Genomic DNA, 19,875 nt, shown 5'->3' on the forward strand with positions numbered 1-19,875 from the left:
TACAAAGCCCCCGTCCTTGTGAGTTCCACAAATCTGCCGTTACCAAATAAAACATTGTTTGCTTTCTCATTTGTGGTCTCAAAAGTTTTATGTATTTATTTTCATAATACAAAGAATATTGTTTGATCAAACAAAACAACGACTGTGAATCTTGAATCTTCTAAAGAAAACAAGTATATTCTTCTTTTGTTTATTCCTATACTGTAGCAGGAAAGTCTCTGCTGTTGTTGATACGGAACCCCACCTTTTCTTTTGGCCAGAAGATGATTTTTCCACGGCTAACTCAATACTTAAGCCACGCGTGTGTGCATCACCAGAGTCACCTACTCTCCAGCACATGGCAAAAGACTGTTCACAAATTTGCCAATGCCATATTGCTCTCGACCTGAAATCAAAAGAGAACATAACATCTTGTAAACAACTACATCTGTACAAGCAAAACTTTGATACTGAAGACATCCATGACTTACTCAGCATTCATTGGAGTTTTCCAATTTATCCTGAGAGAGAGAGGGCATGGAAGAACATATATTTGAATCCGTCAAGAAAGATGTTAGTGTGCCTCCTAATAACATCCGTTTTCCAGTTCCAACCACAACTATACAAAGAGAAACTCAGGGGTAATAAAGAAAGAGAATCCTCTGTCCCCGCATAGTCGTAGCAAAATTTGTTCTACTCCATGTAAACAAATTACAAAATGGACTTAAGTGGGATCAACTGTTTTGAGCTGAAAGGAGGAACTCGTTTGTGAACCAACTCCATAATCAACTTAGCTTGATCAAGCTGGCCTTTTTTCACAAGCCCGTCCACCAACACACCAACTGTGTCCAAGTTCGGGTACCACTTCTTTCTCATACAATCCTTGCACATGGTATAACCCAAATCAAACTTTCCCGCCTTACACAAATAGTGAATCATCGTCTGGTAGATCTTCACATTGGGTTTGTAACCTTTACCATGCATCGCTGTATAAACTCTTTCTGCCATTTCAGGGAACCCCGCTACGAAAAACCCTTTGATAACCATGTTATACGTCACGTTGTCCGGTTCCATCTGGAGTTTTGGCATCAACATCAACAGATCATTTGCATCCCAAGCTCGCCCCCTATTCACTAAAAACTGAATCCTAACATTAAAGGTGGTGAGATTAGGCTTACACCCCTTGAGCACCATATGGTTCCACAGTCCATTCCCAATCACATACCTATCATGCTTGTAAAACGCCGATATAAGTGTGGTATAAGTAACTACGTCTGGTTTCAAGCCAGACTTCTCCATCTCCTTCATTACCAGAGACGCCTTGTCAAGAAACCCCATGTCACAAACAGATTTAATGGCAATGTTAAACGAAAAGGCATCCATTACAACCCCATACTTGGACGGAGCATGGAGAAGGAAGTCCTGGATGGTGTGGAGATCAGGTTTCAAAGTTAAGACTTTAAGCGCGGCGTTGAAGGATTTAACACTCCTCTTGCAGCCGTACGAGTCCATACTGAAGAAAGTATCGAGAGCGTGCTTGGTCATCCCAGCCTTGCCGTATAACATAATAATCCTAACAATGAAGCCCTCGCGCCGACCTTGTGGAAGCGTCTTCTGATGCTCAAGCAGATCCTCTATGAAATCAAACCGGCGTGCCCCGGCTAATCTAGAAACCGTGTCTTGAAAAGCAAAACGATTCTCGAAGACCAAGTGGTTAGTGGCGTTGGCTTTAAAGAGGTTGAATAGCTTCTCAGGGTCTCGCTCAGATTTAAGCTTGACAAGGGCAGGGGCCTCCTCCTGATTGGATTCAGCTGGAACGTGTAAGGTCGAAGCAAATACGCCAGTGGCTAGAGAAGGGTATAATCTGCGAATGGGACGCAGAGATAGCATGATCCCTCGAGGCTAAACATGCCCGCCGTATGCTGAACTCGATAGCATGTAGGTTACCTAGTTTCCCCCAAAGGTTAAGTCTTTTTGGCAATTTGTAAGATCTACAAACCAATCATTCCAAATCAATAAAACCAGATTCCAAGAGAAAGAGAAGATTAAATCAAACCCTCATGACATCTCAATCGAAAAGACCTAAAACCCCAATGCGATTCAACAATAGCCCATCTCCGAGTAATAACACAGGAAACTTCAACCTATGATGCTACGCGGGGAAAAGGAGAGAGCTTTCGATCTGAGGATCCCTGAGAATGGAGGCTAACGACGGTGGAACTGATTGGAGACGAACGGAGGTTTAAGGTTTTGAGAATGTGAAAAACAATGAAGCAAAGTTCAGTGACTCTTGGGCCTTTTTGGGCTGACATTCTTTTATCGGCCTTTTTATCTTTAATTCTTGTTTATTTCCAATATGGCCCTTAATTTCATCGTATTCCTCCAATTTATACCTCAACTTTCAGTTTTATACAATTTTTTTTTTTTTAAATGAGTCAATTGGTGGTTCACTGGATACAGGAGGAAGGTCGAATGGTGCCTTGAGTTGAGCCTTGTACAAAGCTGCAGGTAGAGGAGACAGAACCAATGCCATTGGCTGGAGACAAGTCAATGTCTCTCATGAAAACGTTGGAACATGCATTCTTCCCTGAACACTCGAGCTTCATTGCCACCTCTGTCCTCGACGTTCCACTCATCTTCATATATTTCACTTTCTCTATGTGAACTGCCTTTTCCTGATCATATTAAACAAAAATTAACTTTATTTTTTTTCATTTAAATCTTTCAAAAAATTTTAGAAGAAGATACTTACAGTCTGAACGCAATTAGGAGCACAACCATAGAACTGATCAATGATGATGGGATTTTGAACGTTGGAGAAACGGATGTCAAAGAATTCTATTCCACGGACGTAGCCAGTTCCTCCAGGCCAGGTCTTGATTCGGGCTCCGTTAGTCGTTCCTGTGAAGTTAACGTGCGCCACACGTATGTCTTCCACTTCTACCTCTGTTCCTCCTCTACCTAAACTCCCAACGCTGTTTCACATTTCTTAATCTTATTATCTTCTTCTTCCTTAATTTGTCTATATATTTTAATTTAATTTAATTGCGAGGTTGATCAGGGAGATTTTAATCACCTCACACCGTGACCAGGTCCACAGTTGACAAAGGTAACACTCAAATTATGCACTTGATCTCCTATCGACACACAATCATCACCTATATTTGATAACGAGGTCACACACAAATAACCAGCAAGTTAGCATTTTAAATCTTTTCTTTTGTTTGTCAATGATTATAACTAAATAAATTTACCAGTGGCGAAGTCGGAATGAGTAATAGAAACGTCAGATGAAGATGTGATGTGGACACCGTCGGTGTTAGGACTAATCTCCGGAGATTTTATTTTGACGTCTTTGATATGCACATTTTGGCTTCCCATCACAAGAATATGTGATTGTGCACTATTTCTAAATCTCAAACTCTTCAATATTACATTTCTGCAATTGCTGAATGTCATCATCTACAGGGACGAAAAAAATATATAATTCACACATCCCTCCGAGCTCTTTTTTTTTTCAGTTTGTCTCCGTAAGAAAGAAAGAAAAAAACTTACCGTTGGTGCAAGCCAGATGCAATTCTGTAAATATATATTTACATAGAGATGATTAGTTATAAGCTAAGAAATAAAAAGTTGAAAATAGGGAACAAACAAATTACAGGGCCGGGGTGGTCTCTACAATGAATGTCCCACCATCCTTTGCCTTGGCCGTCCAACAAGCCACGTCCAGATAGTACAAGTCCCTCCACTCGTTCGAATATGAGCCATGGTATTATCCCGTTCTCTCCTTTTTGCCACTTGTTTGGATCACTCTGTGCTTTCATCTCTCCATCTATCTATATTACATATAAACTTAATTGGAGGCTGTACTTAGTTACAGTAAAAGTGATCCATGTAAGGGGGTTTACCGTGAAAATCAGAGGTTTGAGTTTGCAAGGACCCGTAAAGTGAAGAGACTTAAGTAGGAACACCTTCCCTGCCGGTACATATACACTTCCAATTTTGGAGCTTCCGTTACAAGCACTGTCCCACGCCTTTTGTAACGCCTTTTTTTGTCAAAATATGTTTAGGGTAAGCTAAACTTTGTAACTTAAGCTTTACTTTAATATACATTACACAAATAACTTACAGATGTATCATCTGAAATTCCATCCCCGACAGCTCCATATTTCATCACCGATTCACCATAGCTTAACCAGGGAAGTCCTAAAACTGCAACGAATACGATCAAAACAAGATCCTGCCAAAAAAAAAAAAAAAGAAATCAAAATGAGTATTGGCTTTTGAAATCAGGTTTAATGTTTAATTGAGAGAGAGTCAAAAGAGTCTTTACCATTTTGACAAGAAATGAAACTAATCAGATTTGAGAATTTGAATCATTTCAGATTGTCGTAAAGCATATATAAGCCGAGAGCATAAGAGATTGATTCAGGCCTCACATTGATAACATAACAGCTTGGTGTGTAAATAAATGCATGCACTCTGTTCGGTTTTTAAGAAAAATATATATATACGAGCATCAAAGGATTCTCTGTATGTATTTAATTTGTAGTAATAGAGGATAATTTCTCCTTAAGTTTTTCCTTTAATATCCGATCCTTTTGAGTTTGTAACAGCCCCAAAAAGAACTTGAGTGATTTTCTAGTTGACCCAAACAAAATTGTAAGTTTGCATTTTTTTATTTTATTTTACAATTAATATTACAAATTAGACAAGTTCTTTAAATTAAGAATTTATAGGTGAATATTGATTTTCTAGTTGATCGAAACAAAAGATCAATATTCACTTGCTATATATGCTCTCTGTATTATTACAGATACAAGGTTTCAATATTCATGATTCAAAAAACCTTTACCAACATTTTACATTGCTTTTGTTTGATTCAATCCAAGAACAAATGCAGTCAATTCAACATAATCTCCTCCAGGGAAATGGGAAACAGGTAGTCTAACAATTTTTGAGATAGAATAATCTCCCTCAAAGAACTCGGCCAAAATGTTGAACTAAGTCTCAGTAGGAAGTTTCAATCTCATGAGCCGCTTGCTCATGTATTTGTATGTGCTCTCTATAAGTCTCTGCACCAGTAATGCCTCTTAACTACTCAGTTCTGAAGAGCATTTCAACAAACAATACAATATTTGGTCTAACCTTCCAGACGATTTCATCAAGACATAAACACAAATGAACTTCATCAAAGTAGACTATTTGTTGGGAATGTCCTGAAATCTATTGTACTTACGTGACGTCGAAATTCGACCGTCATATAATATTAGGTGGTTATAATGTTTGGCTAGAAACCGTTTATAATCTATAAATTAAGAATTCATTATTCTACCGGGACACAAACATAAGCAAATTGGATCAATAATATATTAGAGTTATGGGAATAACATTATATATATATATATACTAAGTGTTCTCCTGCGCCATGTGCAGATATAAAATATTTAAAAATGTTATATATAAATAAAATTTTCTATTTTTCTATTTTTCTATTTTACTTTTATTAGTTTAAAAATTAAAACCATAATGTAATTGTTTTAGTTTGATTTATTCAAGTTTACTTTGACGTTTTAATTTTACATTAGTTAACTTTTGATAAAAATAATTAAAATTTATAAAGTTACTTTATTATATTATTCTTTATTTAATTACCATTTTTAAATATTTTTATTTTTAAATATATAAATTATTTCTAATAATATATACATTAAATAAAAATAACTTATATACGTTGATAAAATATATTTTAAACTACACTTGTTTTAATAATAAAAATATGATTCATATATTGATGTAAAATTTCAATATTCGTAATTATTATTCATATATAAAAACATATTATTTTAATAGATATAAAAAAGTTATTAGGTATCATAAAATCTTACCAAAATGAATATTTACTGAGAAAAAATATTTTTGATATAAAATTTATTAGTTATTACTATATTATGAAACTTTTCCAAAAAATATAAATCTGTATATAGAAAATCATCATTATTATATTTAAAATTTTTACCAAAAATATAAATCTAAATATAGTAAATTTTACATGTCACAATTAGATTTATGTCATGTCATATTTATTTTAAGCTATGTCATCATCTTTGTGTGAAAGTTAATATAGTGATGACACATATACAAATCACTTCTCAAATATAGTCTAGGGGATATATATATTATATGTGATATAATAATAAGTATATGTATTTTATACTTATCACGTGGAAAAGGAGATAGTGATCTCATTCACGTTGGTATAGATATACAGAAATTAATGGGTGTGGCCCATGTTACTAATTATGAGAATTAGGTTAAGTCGAAGTTTGTTATAAAACTGAAAGACTATATGACAAGGGCGACTAAGAGAAAACCCTAACTTGAATAAAGAGAGAGACAAAAGAGTTTGTCAAAGTTTTTGAGATTTGATCTCGACGGCACTAGCATCTCGTTTCATCCAGTTTGTAGAGGCACAGTGATAGAAATCTTGATTTGATTTATTTAACTTTCCCTGCAGAATAACCAGATATATTCGAAACCTTAAGATCTAGATTTATTTCAGTATTGACATGAGATTCTAGGCATATGAATTCATAGGTTGATTTATAAATTGTTATAAACCTGTATGAATTCTAACACTATCTTCAGTTTTTCTCATACATCTTTGACATCAGTGGTGATGATAAAGATGGCTTCTGCCACATGATGAGATTCGACAGCCATAAAAGATCAATAATTCAAAATAAAGAATCCGTCAAATTTAAAACAAGTCTGAAGAAAGATAAGAGTCAAATAAACTTCAAAACAAGTTCATCAGATCAAGACAGACCCTAATCCCTATGGAAAGAATCATATTTTCCTTTGGGATGCTTCTTCCTTCTCTACGATTATCTTCTTTGCATTAACCCTGACCGCTAGAAACTTAGAAAGACAATCAGCAGAATGCCACGTGGAAATTTCTTTTTGCTGTTACCAGACTGTAATTAAGAGATCACAACAAGTTTTTGTTGTTTGCATTGGGATTCTATACTTGAAAATCAAGTTAGCATTAAGTCAACAGCAACGTTTTTCCATAAGTAGTAGTAGAATAAACGTAAAGAGGCTTTCAGTTTTGTCCGACGTAGACATACTTTAGCTATCTTCGATTAGTCGTCCTTTGGACCAATTGGTATCCTTCGACAGGTCTCTTGTCTCCTCTCCCCCCCCCCCCCCCCCCCCCCCCCCCCACATACATCATCGTTCGAGATGACCCCATCCTATTAACCAACTCCCATCTTGTTTCATTTTTTGGTATCTTCAGTTTTTATTTTAACTAAACTTCACAATGATCATAACTAAACGTTTACCGGTTAATTAATATGGCTAACTCCTGTTCCAGTTGAGAGGGCTTACCGGTTAATTAACATGACTAAACGTTTCATTAATTTGACTTGTGTGTTTCACCGGCTACACACAAAAAGTAATACTACTACATTATAATTCAGATCTGAAACACATATACTTGTATTGTATATAACTAAACACATATAACTTGATCATGAGCGCCTGCTCAATTAATCCGATGCTTTTTCATTAAGAAAATTAACTAATAGTTTACCCTTTTAATTTCACGTTTACGATTGACATGCAATCAATATATAGCCGAACTGGCCAGCGGGAAAAGGGGACATGCTCTTTTCCCATGCAACTTATCTATGCACATTCACCTATATATATATATATAAATATATACTTAATTATGCACCAACCCATACGTTGCTACTTAGTATATATATCTATGTACCAAAGCATGTTTATATGCTCTCTATAACACAGGCATTGTGTGTTTGAGGAATATTGAAGAAATGGTCACGTCGCTAAAATATAAACGACATGGTTTTAGAGCTGCATTTTTCCTTGTTAACATCTTCTCTTCACTCCTATATCCACACTGCATGTCTGGTATGAACATATCCGTCTCCCTGATAGAATTTTCTCTTTATTAAAAAAAGAAAACTCATATATGAAGTTATCTCTGATTTATATGTACAAGCAGGCGCTCATGATCAACAACTAAAGATGAAGGAATCGGTTATTGGTTCAGAGCCTCCTGCGTGTGGAAACAAGTGCCTGAATTGCAAGCCTTGCCTTCCTTATCTATTTGACATTCATGGTGCTCATGATGATAATGATGATCGCGAACCATACTATCCGGTAAAGTGGATGTGTAGATGCCAGGAAAAGATATTTGAACCTCAAGAATAGTATCTATACATACATTATGTTTGTAGTGCTTGTGTTGATTGTCATGGATGTTCATGAATCCTGATGATCCCATCAATGATGGTTCATCGTTATCTTTCGAGATTAAACAATCTTATAATATGTAAACATTTCATTGTCTCAAATTTTGCATGTGTGTTTCTTTAGAGCATACACATCAGTAGAACCCAGGTAACGTTTTTAAAAATTGAAAAATTAATATTTTTATTTAGAAAACAATTGTCCGACGAAAAATAGACATATGGGTGCAGAGTCTCAAAAATGTAAGAAATGTATCTTTATAGCACCGTATTAGCACCTTTATCGGTGAGTATGTAAAATATGGGTTCTATACAAATAATACTGATATTTAAATGCGACTGAATTGCTAAATTTTGTTTTAATAATTGTTTAAAAATTAAGCCATTTACAAACAAACACATGGCATAACAAATTGTTGTGGGGTTCTAAAACTATGTTGTTTTTTTAGATACGATTGTGTCTAAAAGTCACTTTTATAATTTCTTTTTATTTTTTCTTTTTATGGTTTAGATACCATACGAATATCTCCTATTGCAGTTGCTCTTAGAGCATCATTATCCATTGTCCTTAAAATGGTGTCCTTATGATTTTTTATTGTTATTTTAAGCTTAGGACATTTGTAAGGACTTTGTGTTGAAATGATGATTATTGGTGGGACTTAATCTTGGTCCTTAGGATTTTTTTTTTTTAAATAATTAGTAACATATATATAAGATAAAACTTATTTCCATTTTACATATTTAATATAACACACAAATTATCGAAAACATACATAGAGAATTAAAAGCAAACACATATTTTATTCAATTCATAGAAACTTTAAAATTACATTGGGAGATGTCCAAATTTATCCCATATATTTTCAACCAAATGTGCTTTTAATTGGTGATGGCCTGGTGTATCCCGAACATCTGCTCGACGTCCCAATGTAGCACCGAGATTTGTAGGTCGTCTGACTACAAAAGTGGGATCCTCATCTTCTCCTTGTTCAAATACTGATGCGTTTCCGTAGGAATCTCGTTCATCTTCGACAATCATATTATGGAGTATGATACATGCTCTCATAATATTTCCTATTTTGTTTTTATCCCATAAATTAGACGGATTTCTAACAACCGCGAATCTAGCTTGCAGGACTCCGAAGGCACGCTCAACATCTTTACGCACAAATTCTTGGTGTTTAGCAAATAAACAATGTTTTGGACCTTGTGGGAGTCGGATAGATTGAATAAAAGTAGCCCATTTCGGATAAATACCATCGGCGAGATAGTAAGCCAAATCGTACTCCCTTCCGTTGACATGGAAATTGACTTCCGGAGCGTTTCCGTTAATAATGTCATCAAAAACAGGTGATCTATCAAGTATATTAAGATCGTTCATAGTACCTGGAGCTCCAAAAAATGTGTGCCATATCCAGAGGTCTTGTGAAGCTACCGCCTCCAACACAATTGTGGGTTTTCCGGTTCCTCGTGAATACATTCCTTTCCAAGCGGCTGGGCAATTCTTCCACTCCCAATGCATACAGTCGATGCTTCCAATCATTCCTGGAAATCCACGTTGTTGTCCAATATATAGTAGCCTTTGCAGATCCTCCGGTGTTGGACGTCTTAGGTAGTAATCGCCAAACAACTGAATTATTCCGGCGGTAAAATGGTGCAGACAATTTCTAGCTGTTGTTTCACCCATCCGGATATATTCGTCAACGGCATCAGCCGCACCACCATACGCCAATTGCCGAAGTGCTGCGGTACATTTTTGGAGCAGAGATAGGCTAGACCGTCCGGCTGCGTCTTCTTTTGGTTGAAAATACTCAATTTCTTGCGAGAGACGATGCACAATACCCATGAACAATGTCTTGTTAATCCGAAACCGTCTCCGGAATATATTGTGCGGGAATGTTGGAGTGTCGCTAAAATAATCATTCCAAAGCTTCATGTGGCCTTCTTCTCGGTTTCTCTCAATATGGATACGTTTTTTTCGTCTTCTCGGTTCAGGAGTAGTATCTGGAATTTGTAAGAATTCTTCTACCATAGTTTCAAATTCATCATCATCATCCTCTCGGTGATAATGATAATGAGAAGAAGATCCCATTTTGAATTAAAAAAAAACAAATAAAAAGTTGTAATTGTATTTGTAGATACTGGAGAAATTGTTTTTGATATGAGAAGTTGAAGTGTTGTAATTGTATAGCTTATATGTTTCTATAATTTATAGGTGAAGAAGAAAAAATCTTGTGATTGTACATTGTTTGTCTTGTGACCCTTTCGTACATCATGTGACAATTGAAACCATTTTTTTGACATCTACTCAATTATAACACGAGTTAAATGTATATGGAAGTGGGTACGAGTTGTATAGTCACATGTACTGACTTACCAGTCATTCAATTACGAGTTGTATAGTCACGAGTTGTATAATTTATAGTCACGAGTAGAAAGTAAATAATTAGAAGAAAAATTGGAGATTGAAAGTGCATTTTACACTAATACAAAGTTACACATCCGAGTCATTCAGAGCTAAGTAGAGTCACATTTTACACTAATTACCAGTCACATTACACATTAGATAAACACAACGACGAGGCCTATGAAGACTAAGACAATAACCATAGCCGCAACTAAGGACTCGAAACTCCACGTTGATCTACTCTTAGCCAACTCACAGACCATGTTCTCTAGTCTAAATAGCGTCTGGTCAGTGTCATAGTCACTCAACAAGGTCAGAGCATCTACCTTCTCATCTAACTGAAGTGTGTGTCGATCTCTGGCTCTCATCTCCTCCATTACAGCCTCATCCCACCACTTCCACACATGACACTCTCCATCATCTGCATTACCACAAGTATAGTATCTGTGGAAATCCTTAGACGTAGCTATCTTCGGTGCATTCCCACAGTAGCAAACCTGTGGAATGCCGAACTCAACCTCCGGCTGAGGAGGGTACACAAAGGCCTGAGCGTTCTCGTACTCTAATTGAGCTTGGTCCTCCTGAATGAGAGCTTCTACTTCGTTGTACTCACTCTCGAACCCATCCCCACCAAACGTCTCGGACTGTGAAGGTTGTGAATAGCTGTAATCAAGACCCATGGCTAATCCGAAAACTGCAAAATATTACAAGATAAATATTATTAGAGAATTAATTTAAAAAATGGCAAACAATTACAAGAAATCATGGAGAATGACAACGAGCAAGTAAACATACTACATTAATTCATAAAGGTTTTAGTACACATCGACCACGAAGCAAATTAAACATAGTACAGGAAGCAAACAAACATATAACAGTAAGCAAATAAAACATAGACCCCGACCACATTACAAACTTAGAAACCAAACGACAGAAAGATATCTCTCTAGAAATACTCGGCGAGGAGCTTGTTTTTGGCTACTTCTTCAGCCTCACTGAGTGGTCCGGTTCTGGCTAGAAGAGTGTCTAAGATGGCAAGCTTTGACAGCTTTTCTTTCCTCTCCAAATCCTCCTTCCTCAGCTCCCAAACCGCCGTACAGTCAGCAACAGATTTTCCCTTACCCATTGCACTCCGATTAGCTTTTGCAGCCTTTACTCCTTCGGGGCGTATCTCTTCTCCACCAACATTTGGGGTGGTAGGTTGGGAATCTGATACACCGGTTTTCCGCTTTGAACTTACAGTAGCGTGAGTGGTGTTGAGGTTAAGCCATTTCTGCTCATACCTCAACACACACCACGCATGTTCAAGTGTAAATTTGGACTGGTGATCGAGATAGAAGATCTCATGGGCCTTCTTGAGAACATCATTCTCATGCTGACCACTACTTATCTGTCGCTCCGCAGCCGCATATGAAGCACAAAACCTGTTGGTTTCTATATTAATCTTGTGCCACCTCTGCTTGTAATGAACATGTTCGCTACTTTTAACAACATTTCCGCCATCTCCACCATTCAGAGCTGCGAAGAAATAATCTCCCACTCTTTTCCAGAACGTTGAAAACTTTTGGTTATTGCCCACTATAGCATCCTTCGATGTATTTAACCAGGCACTGATGAGCATCTCGTCCTCGGATGGGGTCCATTTATGTCTCCTCCCACGCTCCACGGGTATCTCTGTAGGTGGAGTTGGAGCCTCACTTTCTTGTGAACTAAACTGAGGGAACTGTTGAGATAGAGAAGGAAATGTCTCATATGGAGAGTTTTCAGGACAGACACTTCCTTGTTGACTGTTAAGAAGGCCCATATACCCAGTGGACTGGCTATACGGAATCCTTGGATCCATAGAAATTCGAAGACAGAAGCAATAAGAGAAAATATAGCGGAAGAGAATACAAGATAGAAAGAAGATGATGGAGAATGAATGAGCTCTATGAAGGATGGTTTAATAGACAATTCCAATTAACTCAACCATAATGACCTATCTACCACAGTACATATCACTTAATACGCATCCCACAACCATAATGGGAGAAAAATAACAGTGCATTAACTACCTAAAACAAACTAGACTATCAAATCAATATACAAACAACAGTTCAAGCCTACTTGAAGTCACAGCAATGAAACTAGATAGTTAATTACAAACTAGACTATCAAATAAATATACAAACAATAATTAAACTCTACACGCTAAAGTTGCAATCAAACTTGAGTGTTCAAGACGCTTTGGTTGCAATCAAACTAGAGAGTTCAAGTGTACAACAAGTCCACATCAAGTCTACTACAAGTCTACAGCAAGTCTACAGCAAGTCTACATCAACTCTACTTCAAGTCAACTTCAAGTCTACATGCTATGGACGGAGATTAATTACCTTGAACACTGGACGAAATGGTTGTTTCCTAGTTGTGTATCACTGGCTCTCTTTAGACGAGCCTCACCTCACCTAGTTACCTCAGAAGCAAAGGAACACACATCAGAAAAAGAACACACATATCACACAGAACATCAAATATAATTTATATCCATAAATCAACACCAGTAACTACAATTAAAATTTTATGATGGATTAATCAAGTAATCAAAGCAATGAACGAGTACGAAAATTATTTCAGATTAATCAAGTAATCAAAACAACCGTCGGGTAAATCTTTCAATCAGATTAATCAACTAATCAAAGCAATGAACTCGTAAAAATTTCTATCAGGTTTAAACACAAACCGAAAACAATAAAATTCCCAACCAAGTTTATCGAGAACCAACTACATGCAAATACTGAATACAGAGGAGGAACACCCACCCTTCCACCTTCGAATCGCAGAATATGATGTTGATGAGAGGGTAGAACCGTCGACAGAACCGTGGAGAGATCCGTCGGGAGAACCGTTGAGAGACCGGTCGAGAGATCCGTCAAATAAATCCGGTGGAGAAGAGAGGAGAAACCTCGGGAGGAGATCCGTCGGTGGAGAAGAGAGGAGAAGCCTCGGGAGGAGATCCGTCGACAGGAGAAACCTCGGGAGGAGATCCGTCGGTGGAGAAGACAGGAGAACCGTCGGGAGGAGATCGAAGAGAGGAGATCGATGGCTCGAGATTCGTCGGTCGAGAAGAGAGGAGATCGAAGGGAGGAGATCGATGGCTCGAGATTCGTCGGTCGAGAAGAGAGGAGATCGAAGAGAGGCGTTTCGTCGGTCGAGAAGAAGAAAAGGCAAGAAAATTAAATCACAACACTTACCCAAATCGATTATCCCCACCCCGGTTTCATCGCCCAATCACACCAAGCCACGTATCACCTAACGACGACAACAAAAACATCTTAAATTAGATATGTCCTTAGATAATTGTCTCTTTTTGATTTAAATTAAATGTCATTTATGCTAAGGACATCCCATTGGGACGCCGTTAATCTTGCCCTTAGAGTATCTTTAGCTAGAGTACTTCACTAAATTTCTCATACATTAAATAATAAAAAATAATTATAGAAGAAAAGAGAGGTTGAGAATTGAGGAGGAACGCCTCGCGGGGGAAAGGACGATCATCCCACTTATGAGAGCGACTGCAACGGAGGCTCAAGTGTGATCCTTAGCGTTAATTCTTAGGTTAGGGGTAATATAATAATAATAATTATCCGACTTAATCTAAGGATTGGCCCGTCGAGAAGGATTTTAAGGAGTTGATCCTTGTGTACGTGTCATTGTTTTAGTGGGTCGGTGTCGGTTTGTGTTGTGTTGGGTCAAAAAAGAAAAGTTATTCTCGACCGACGGCGTAGAAAAAAAAAGGAGCTCTCGAGAGAAAGGCGACAGCTCGGCGATTCCTCTCCGTCTGCTTTACGAAGGTAGATCGATGGCTAAAATTGTAGATATTTCGATTTAGATTAGTTATCTTCTTGATTCCTCTCAATCGGGTTGGGTTATCGGGTTTTAATCGATTTCGTTTAACGATTGAAATTAGGGTTTCAAAACGATTTGGGTATAAATCGATTTGGGGAGAGGGTGCGTTTGTAGATAGGGTTTCAGATCGATTTTGGTTTCAATCGGAAGCGGATCTTCTCATTTTTTCTTACACGAATTCAAAACCCATTTTCGTTTCAATCGGTTCTAATTTTTTTTTAAGCTTTTTCAATCGATATGTTCTCCGCTTCGTTGCTCGTTGCTTTTTTTTCTCTAACTCTTTGATTTTGTTAAGTTGTAATCTTCTTTTAACTTTCTCTAACTCGTTGAATTCGTTTTTTGTTTGATGATAATTATAGTTGTTCGATATTGGAGAGAAACGCGGGTTTCTTGGATGGTTGGAAGCATTGACTACATGCATTGGGAGTGGAAGAATTTCCCAACCGCTTGGAAAGGACAATACGCACGTGGATCAGGAAAACCGACAATTGTCTTAGAGGCTGTGTGTGACACCCCCGATCTGGTCTAAGTATAAGTTGACTCGACCAGCCGTGCAACAATCAAACAAGAACATGCACAGCCGATCACTCATAACTGAAACCAAACCGAGAAGCCACAATGTGTACATAAACGACTAACCCGAAGTTCCCGAAATAAATCCAGGTACCTTAGGCCAACCGCCTAAGTACACATATCCTATTAGGTACAACCCGAGGCTTTACAACCTTAAGAGTAATACCCAATAGTTGGTTCGTCCGGACAAGGACTAATATCATTTGGAACCCATACTTTAAAAACATTCTTTATACACTATATACTTATTCATTTAAAAGAATCTTACAAAATCTTATAGATTAACCTCGAGGTTTTCGGTCAACAAACCTTATACATAAAGTATATCAAAACGCCTTTGCAAGGATAATAAAACTACCGCTGGTTAATGATGTTCCTTCCCGTCCTAGAGTAAGGTCTCCCGTCTACTGGTTACCTGCATCACAAATGAGTCATGAGTAACTAGTTTACTCAGTGAGCCTAGTCCCACACCCAAACACTTATCAATAGTATCCCGAGAAATCGACACCATTTGAATGCAGTGGAATTATATTCCATAATTAATATAATCATAAGGCCTCTCAATCCATCCATGTGAATCTATCTTAAACATCACCTCCACGATACCCGCCAATCACTCATACTCTTAATATATATATATATATGCTAAACCCGGAAAACCACCAAGGCTAACCGAGCCTAACGGGGAATAAATATAACCATCATCTCCATCAAATATTCCAAGATAGAACATCCAACGCTGCATGCAGTTACACGGCCTCCAGGGTGCGACCCCATCATCGTGTCTTCATGACCTTGATCCATATCGCAGGACCAATTCACGGCAATGCGGGACTTTCGGGAGAGTGAGTATACAATAAGACTTCACATGATTCACACTTATTCATAGAATAATATAGATTAGTACTTGAGAACAAGTACTAAGGCTCGGGATAACCTCAAAGAATTATTCTTATTAATTCTTAAGTATTTAAACTAGATAAATACTTCATATATAAATATAGATCAAGGAATAATACTTAATCAATCAACCATAATTACTCCTTAATTAATCCATGATTAATCCTTAATTAATCAATGATTATCCCTTAATTAATTCATGATTAATTCTTAATTAATCAACCATATTCAATATGCAATCATGCATAATCATTCATAATTCATTCATCATCTATCTAGACTCACCTTTAAATCCATGAGATTGGCTAAGGAAGACTAGACTCGAGCTCAAGCTAATCACACTTCACTTCTGGATCACTCTCGGTTCAGAACCATCACAAGGATCCGGCTGATCCGAATACTCTCCTTGGCCATCTGAATTCAAAACATACAGTTGGAACATAAGTTTCACTAGTCTGGTTCAAGAAGAAACTCAACTCAGTTCATAACATTTCAGTTCAGTTCTCTCATATCAGTTTGGTACAAGACAAGTTCAGGTCTGGTCCTAAAAATTCAGTTAAACTCAGACTATATCTGTTCATGACAAGTTCAGACCGTAGACAGCTCGGCTCAGATCAGTTGAAGACAAGATCAAATCAGTTCGGTTTAATTCAGACAATTCACATAAGTTCAGCTACTGGTTCTATGATACAAATTCAATCATACACCAACCAAGAGTGAACCTTATATGAATTCAGACAACTGTTCCTGATAGGTTTATCAAGACACAGCACTTGGTTATCATCAAACAGAACTGAAACAGGAGACTGAAGCTTAACAAAAACTGATCTCATCAAACCCATAAGCTCTTACCGATTCAAATCAACAATCTTCTGAATTCAGATGGTACACAACTTATCGTTGAAGCCACTCCTAACCTGATCAGTGCCATATCAAGCCAAGGTCGGATTCATTCAGACAAAGCCTCAAGTGTTTCCAAACCAACAGAACTTCTCACTGAAAACTGATCAAAATACATCTTACCGATCAAAACCAAAGGCTGAAGAACATGGGTGATTCTGAACTTCAGGACACCAAATATTCAGCTCTTAACCACACCAATACTCACTGATTAAAGTCAGAAGAGGGTGAGAAAGGGTCGTCCAAGCTCACTTCTCTTCTCTTATTTTTTTCTGAATTTTTCATGTATTTTCCTCACAGATTTTTCTCTCTTTCTTTCTCTCTTTCTCTCTGAATTTTTCTTTCTTGTTTCTGAGATGAATGAGCTCGACCAGGAAGAGGACAAGGTAATAAATGACAGGGGAAATAGCAGGAGAAGAGTCAGCAAGAAAGGACAAAAGTTTCAGATCAGTATGAGACATGTGGTGAGCTGAATCACACTTTCCTTCCCATGAAGTAATGTCATTTCCTCTTCATGAAGAAACTTCAAGCAGGTGTGCAACTCACATGACTTTAATGTAGCAAGCAAGCTGGAAGGTGCAAGTCACATGTACAGGTCAGGAAGGAAGCAAGCACCCAGGCAGCACATGACATGCACATGACTCGCAAGCAGCTGGAAGTATTCAAGACCAGTTTTGGATAAAATGTTTCCCGTCCATTGGTTCTCATCCAGCTTATAGATAAAACTCGACCATAATAATTAACACTTGGTCAGAACTATTAAGAGTAGGTACTTTGGCCTTGAGACAGTCCGATCAAGAATAATTCACCGGGTCGATTTTTATTTTTAATTCTGGTCGAACCAACTCCAAACTGGTCGAGCGGGATTTTTCTCGATAAAAATTATATATACTTGTGAGGATTATTACACTGTGGCTTCACAAGATCTTTGGATATGACACACTTTTTTTGGTCCTCCAGGTACTTTAAACGATATTGATGTCTTGGATCGGTCTTCCGTTTTTGATGACATTTTCCAAGGCCGAGCTCCCACGGTAGAGTATGTGGTCAACGGACACAAGTATAACTTGGTGTACTATCTCACAGACGGTATATATCTCAAATGGTCAACATTTATTCAATCTATCACGCACCTTCAAGGTCCTAAGGCATAATTATTTTCTAAAACTCAAGAAGCAACCCGAAAAGATGTGGAACGGGCTTTTGGAGTATTGCAAGCTCGATTTGCGATTGTGAAAAACCCGGCTCTTTCGTTGGACAAACAAAAGATAGGGAAGATTATGAGAGCATGTATCATACTACACAATATGATAGTCAAAATGAACGAAATGGATACATTCGGTACGATGATTCTGAATTTGAAGAAGGAGACGTCACCAGAAGTTCACGGGTGGGTACCGACAGGCCTACAAATATCCATAATATGCTCGGCATTCGGGATGATGTTCACGATACCCATTTACATCAACGATTGAAAAATGATTTAATTGAATATATTTGGAACAAATTTGGTGATTCATAATCATGTTGTATCTTTATATTTAATCATGTTATAAATAATTATGTTGTATCCTTTTTAATCATGTTATTTATAATCATGTTGAAGATTAATAAATATTGTATCTTTATATTTAATCATGTTATAAATAAATAAATTTATATTTTACTTTCAAAAATAATATAAAAAATAATATTTTTTTATTAATAAGGACTCCAAAAGTGAGGCTCACCATTGGACATAACATTTAGATTAGAGTCCTTAACTATTCAAAAAAAAAAAAGTTTTATAAGGCTGAGGACTCCATGGTGAACCTCATCACTGCGGATTCTCTGAGGTACTCTATCTCGAGTTGTTCTTTTTCATTGGTTAATGCTTTTGTGTTTTAAAATTTAATGACAAAAAATAATATATAATAATATAAAATAAGGAAGAGACGATTCTGTGTATTTTAATTGCTAAGAGCACCTTCGATGGGAAATTTTTCCCATTGGAGTTCTAACCATACATATATATGTATGTATATGTTGTATGTGTGTGTGTAATTGTGGGTTTCATGATTTTACGGGAAACTCAACCGAAAGTTTCTTTAAAAAAATGTTTTAAGGAACTCTTGGTTGCGTTTCTCGTAAAATCATGGACCCCATAATTATACACACATACAATGTGTATATACATGTTTAGAACTCCAATGGGTAAAACCCCTAAGAGCATTTTTAACCCTAAACCCCACATTGGGGTTCTTTTTTTTTTTTTTTTGTCTGATTAAAAAAAAAGTTAAAAAGAGAACTAATCACGGGCCGTCAGGTGTCAGTGGGGGACTGCAAACAGTACAAAAAATGAAGAAACATAGTGCCTTATTTTGCATACAGAAGGGATGGTGGTTTATGTTTTGGTGGGGCCCATGCACTTTTTTTTTTGTTAAGTATGTGAATCTTCATTAAATCAATAATGATACAAGGAGATACACGGTTTTGGAAGATCAAATCCTAAGTATCTAGGAAGCTAATGAAAGCAATTGTGTTGTAAAGAGCCACAAAAAAAGTTAAAAAGACTCTCTAGAACAATGAAGGTCTAATCTTAATCTATAAGAACAAGATTAAAGCTTAGCTAGTTTGCAGAAAGCATAACAACCATTAAGCTACAGGAGATCTCAACTTAGTCTCATTGTCGGAACCTGCAACGAGAGAAGAGATCAGTAGAGCAGACAACCGGAGAACAGTCTGGGGCACCGCAGACCATCCCAAAGGCGACTCCGACTGGCGGACAGGCGAAGCAGGGGTGACCAAGACCTGGTCCGGCCATCGCAACCGTCGAGGTCCACTCCAGACGTTGTACACACTCCAGAAAGATAACAAACCAGGTCCCTGTGAGTCCATCCCAACACGAAGAAACCAGTAAATTAAGCACCGGTGAGTACCAGCTGTTAGGAAGCGGAGGTTAATACTGCA

General features: G+C 37.3%; 5 protein-coding genes across 7 annotated transcripts; 1 reads left to right on the top strand and 4 right to left on the bottom strand.

Moving 5' to 3' along the window:
- Positions 1 to 68: 68 nt before the first annotated feature.
- On the bottom strand, positions 69 to 2,243 carry LOC106390496 (pentatricopeptide repeat-containing protein At1g80150, mitochondrial). Its single transcript, XM_013830980.3, has 2 exons — positions 471 to 2,243; positions 69 to 385 (listed from the first exon to the last, which is right to left on the bottom strand). Exon 1 carries the CDS (start codon positions 1,867 to 1,869, stop codon positions 691 to 693), a length of 1,179 nt encoding a protein of 392 aa, XP_013686434.2. The 5' UTR covers positions 1,870 to 2,243; the 3' UTR covers positions 69 to 385; positions 471 to 690.
- A 183-nt stretch (positions 2,244 to 2,426) lies between these two features.
- On the bottom strand, positions 2,427 to 4,840 carry LOC106408663 (probable polygalacturonase At3g15720). Its single transcript, XM_048752541.1, has 9 exons — positions 4,835 to 4,840; positions 4,109 to 4,219; positions 3,888 to 4,025; positions 3,639 to 3,815; positions 3,535 to 3,558; positions 3,234 to 3,441; positions 3,056 to 3,137; positions 2,732 to 2,954; positions 2,427 to 2,654 (listed from the first exon to the last, which is right to left on the bottom strand). The coding sequence occupies exons 1-9, from the start codon at positions 4,838 to 4,840 to the stop codon at positions 2,427 to 2,429; spliced, it is 1,197 nt and encodes a 398-aa protein (XP_048608498.1).
- A 2,882-nt stretch (positions 4,841 to 7,722) lies between these two features.
- Positions 7,723 to 8,366, top strand: LOC106418686 (EPIDERMAL PATTERNING FACTOR-like protein 8). The gene is made up of 2 exons (XM_013859437.3): positions 7,723 to 7,920; positions 8,015 to 8,366. The coding sequence occupies exons 1-2, from the start codon at positions 7,824 to 7,826 to the stop codon at positions 8,221 to 8,223; spliced, it is 306 nt and encodes a 101-aa protein (XP_013714891.2). The 5' UTR covers positions 7,723 to 7,823; the 3' UTR covers positions 8,224 to 8,366.
- A 676-nt stretch (positions 8,367 to 9,042) lies between these two features.
- On the bottom strand, positions 9,043 to 15,500 carry LOC125586257. 3 transcript variants are annotated; one of them, XM_048756147.1, is made up of 3 exons: positions 13,467 to 15,500; positions 13,041 to 13,112; positions 9,043 to 11,362 (listed from the first exon to the last, which is right to left on the bottom strand). In XM_048756147.1, exon 3 carries the CDS (start codon positions 10,351 to 10,353, stop codon positions 9,088 to 9,090), a length of 1,266 nt encoding a protein of 421 aa, XP_048612104.1. In that variant the 5' UTR covers positions 10,354 to 11,362; positions 13,041 to 13,112; positions 13,467 to 15,500; the 3' UTR covers positions 9,043 to 9,087. The 3 variants fall into 3 exon arrangements, with proteins under 3 accessions (XP_048612104.1, XP_048612106.1, XP_048612112.1); XM_048756149.1 differs by lacking the exon at positions 13,467 to 15,500 and having other exon boundaries at positions 13,041 to 13,460; XM_048756155.1 differs by lacking the exon at positions 13,467 to 15,500 and having other exon boundaries at positions 10,720 to 11,362; positions 13,041 to 13,460.
- Positions 11,615 to 12,511, bottom strand: LOC111199963 (glutathione S-transferase T3-like). The gene has a single exon (XM_022690618.2). It carries the CDS (start codon positions 12,509 to 12,511, stop codon positions 11,615 to 11,617), a length of 897 nt encoding a protein of 298 aa, XP_022546339.2.
- Positions 15,501 to 19,875: the final 4,375 nt, after the last annotated feature.

The sequence above is a fragment of the Brassica napus genome, chromosome A2, assembly GCF_020379485.1.
Source record: "Brassica napus cultivar Da-Ae chromosome A2, Da-Ae, whole genome shotgun sequence".
NCBI classification, from domain to species: Eukaryota; Viridiplantae; Streptophyta; class Magnoliopsida; order Brassicales; family Brassicaceae; genus Brassica; species Brassica napus.

Bases quoted from the DNA above. Each gene is read 5' to 3' on its own strand.
- LOC106390496 (XM_013830980.3), bottom strand. From the start codon at position 1,869: ATGCTATCTCTGCGTCCCATTCGCAGATTATACCCTTCTCTAGCCACT.
- LOC106408663 (XM_048752541.1), bottom strand. The intron at 4,026-4,108 runs GTAAGTTATTTG...TGACAAAAAAAG, and splicing joins GAATTTCAGATGATACATCT to GCGTTACAAAAGGCGTGGGA. The intron at 3,816-3,887 runs GTAAACCCCCTT...TATGTAATATAG, and splicing joins TCAAACCTCTGATTTTCACG to ATAGATGGAGAGATGAAAGC.
- LOC106418686 (XM_013859437.3), top strand. From the start codon at position 7,824: ATGGTCACGTCGCTAAAATATAAACGACATGGTTTTAGAGCTGCATTT. The intron at 7,921-8,014 runs GTATGAACATAT...ATGTACAAGCAG, and splicing joins ATATCCACACTGCATGTCTG to GCGCTCATGATCAACAACTA.
- LOC125586257 (XM_048756147.1), bottom strand. From the start codon at position 10,353: ATGGGATCTTCTTCTCATTATCATTATCACCGAGAGGATGATGATGAT.
- LOC111199963 (XM_022690618.2), bottom strand. From the start codon at position 12,511: ATGGATCCAAGGATTCCGTATAGCCAGTCCACTGGGTATATGGGCCTT.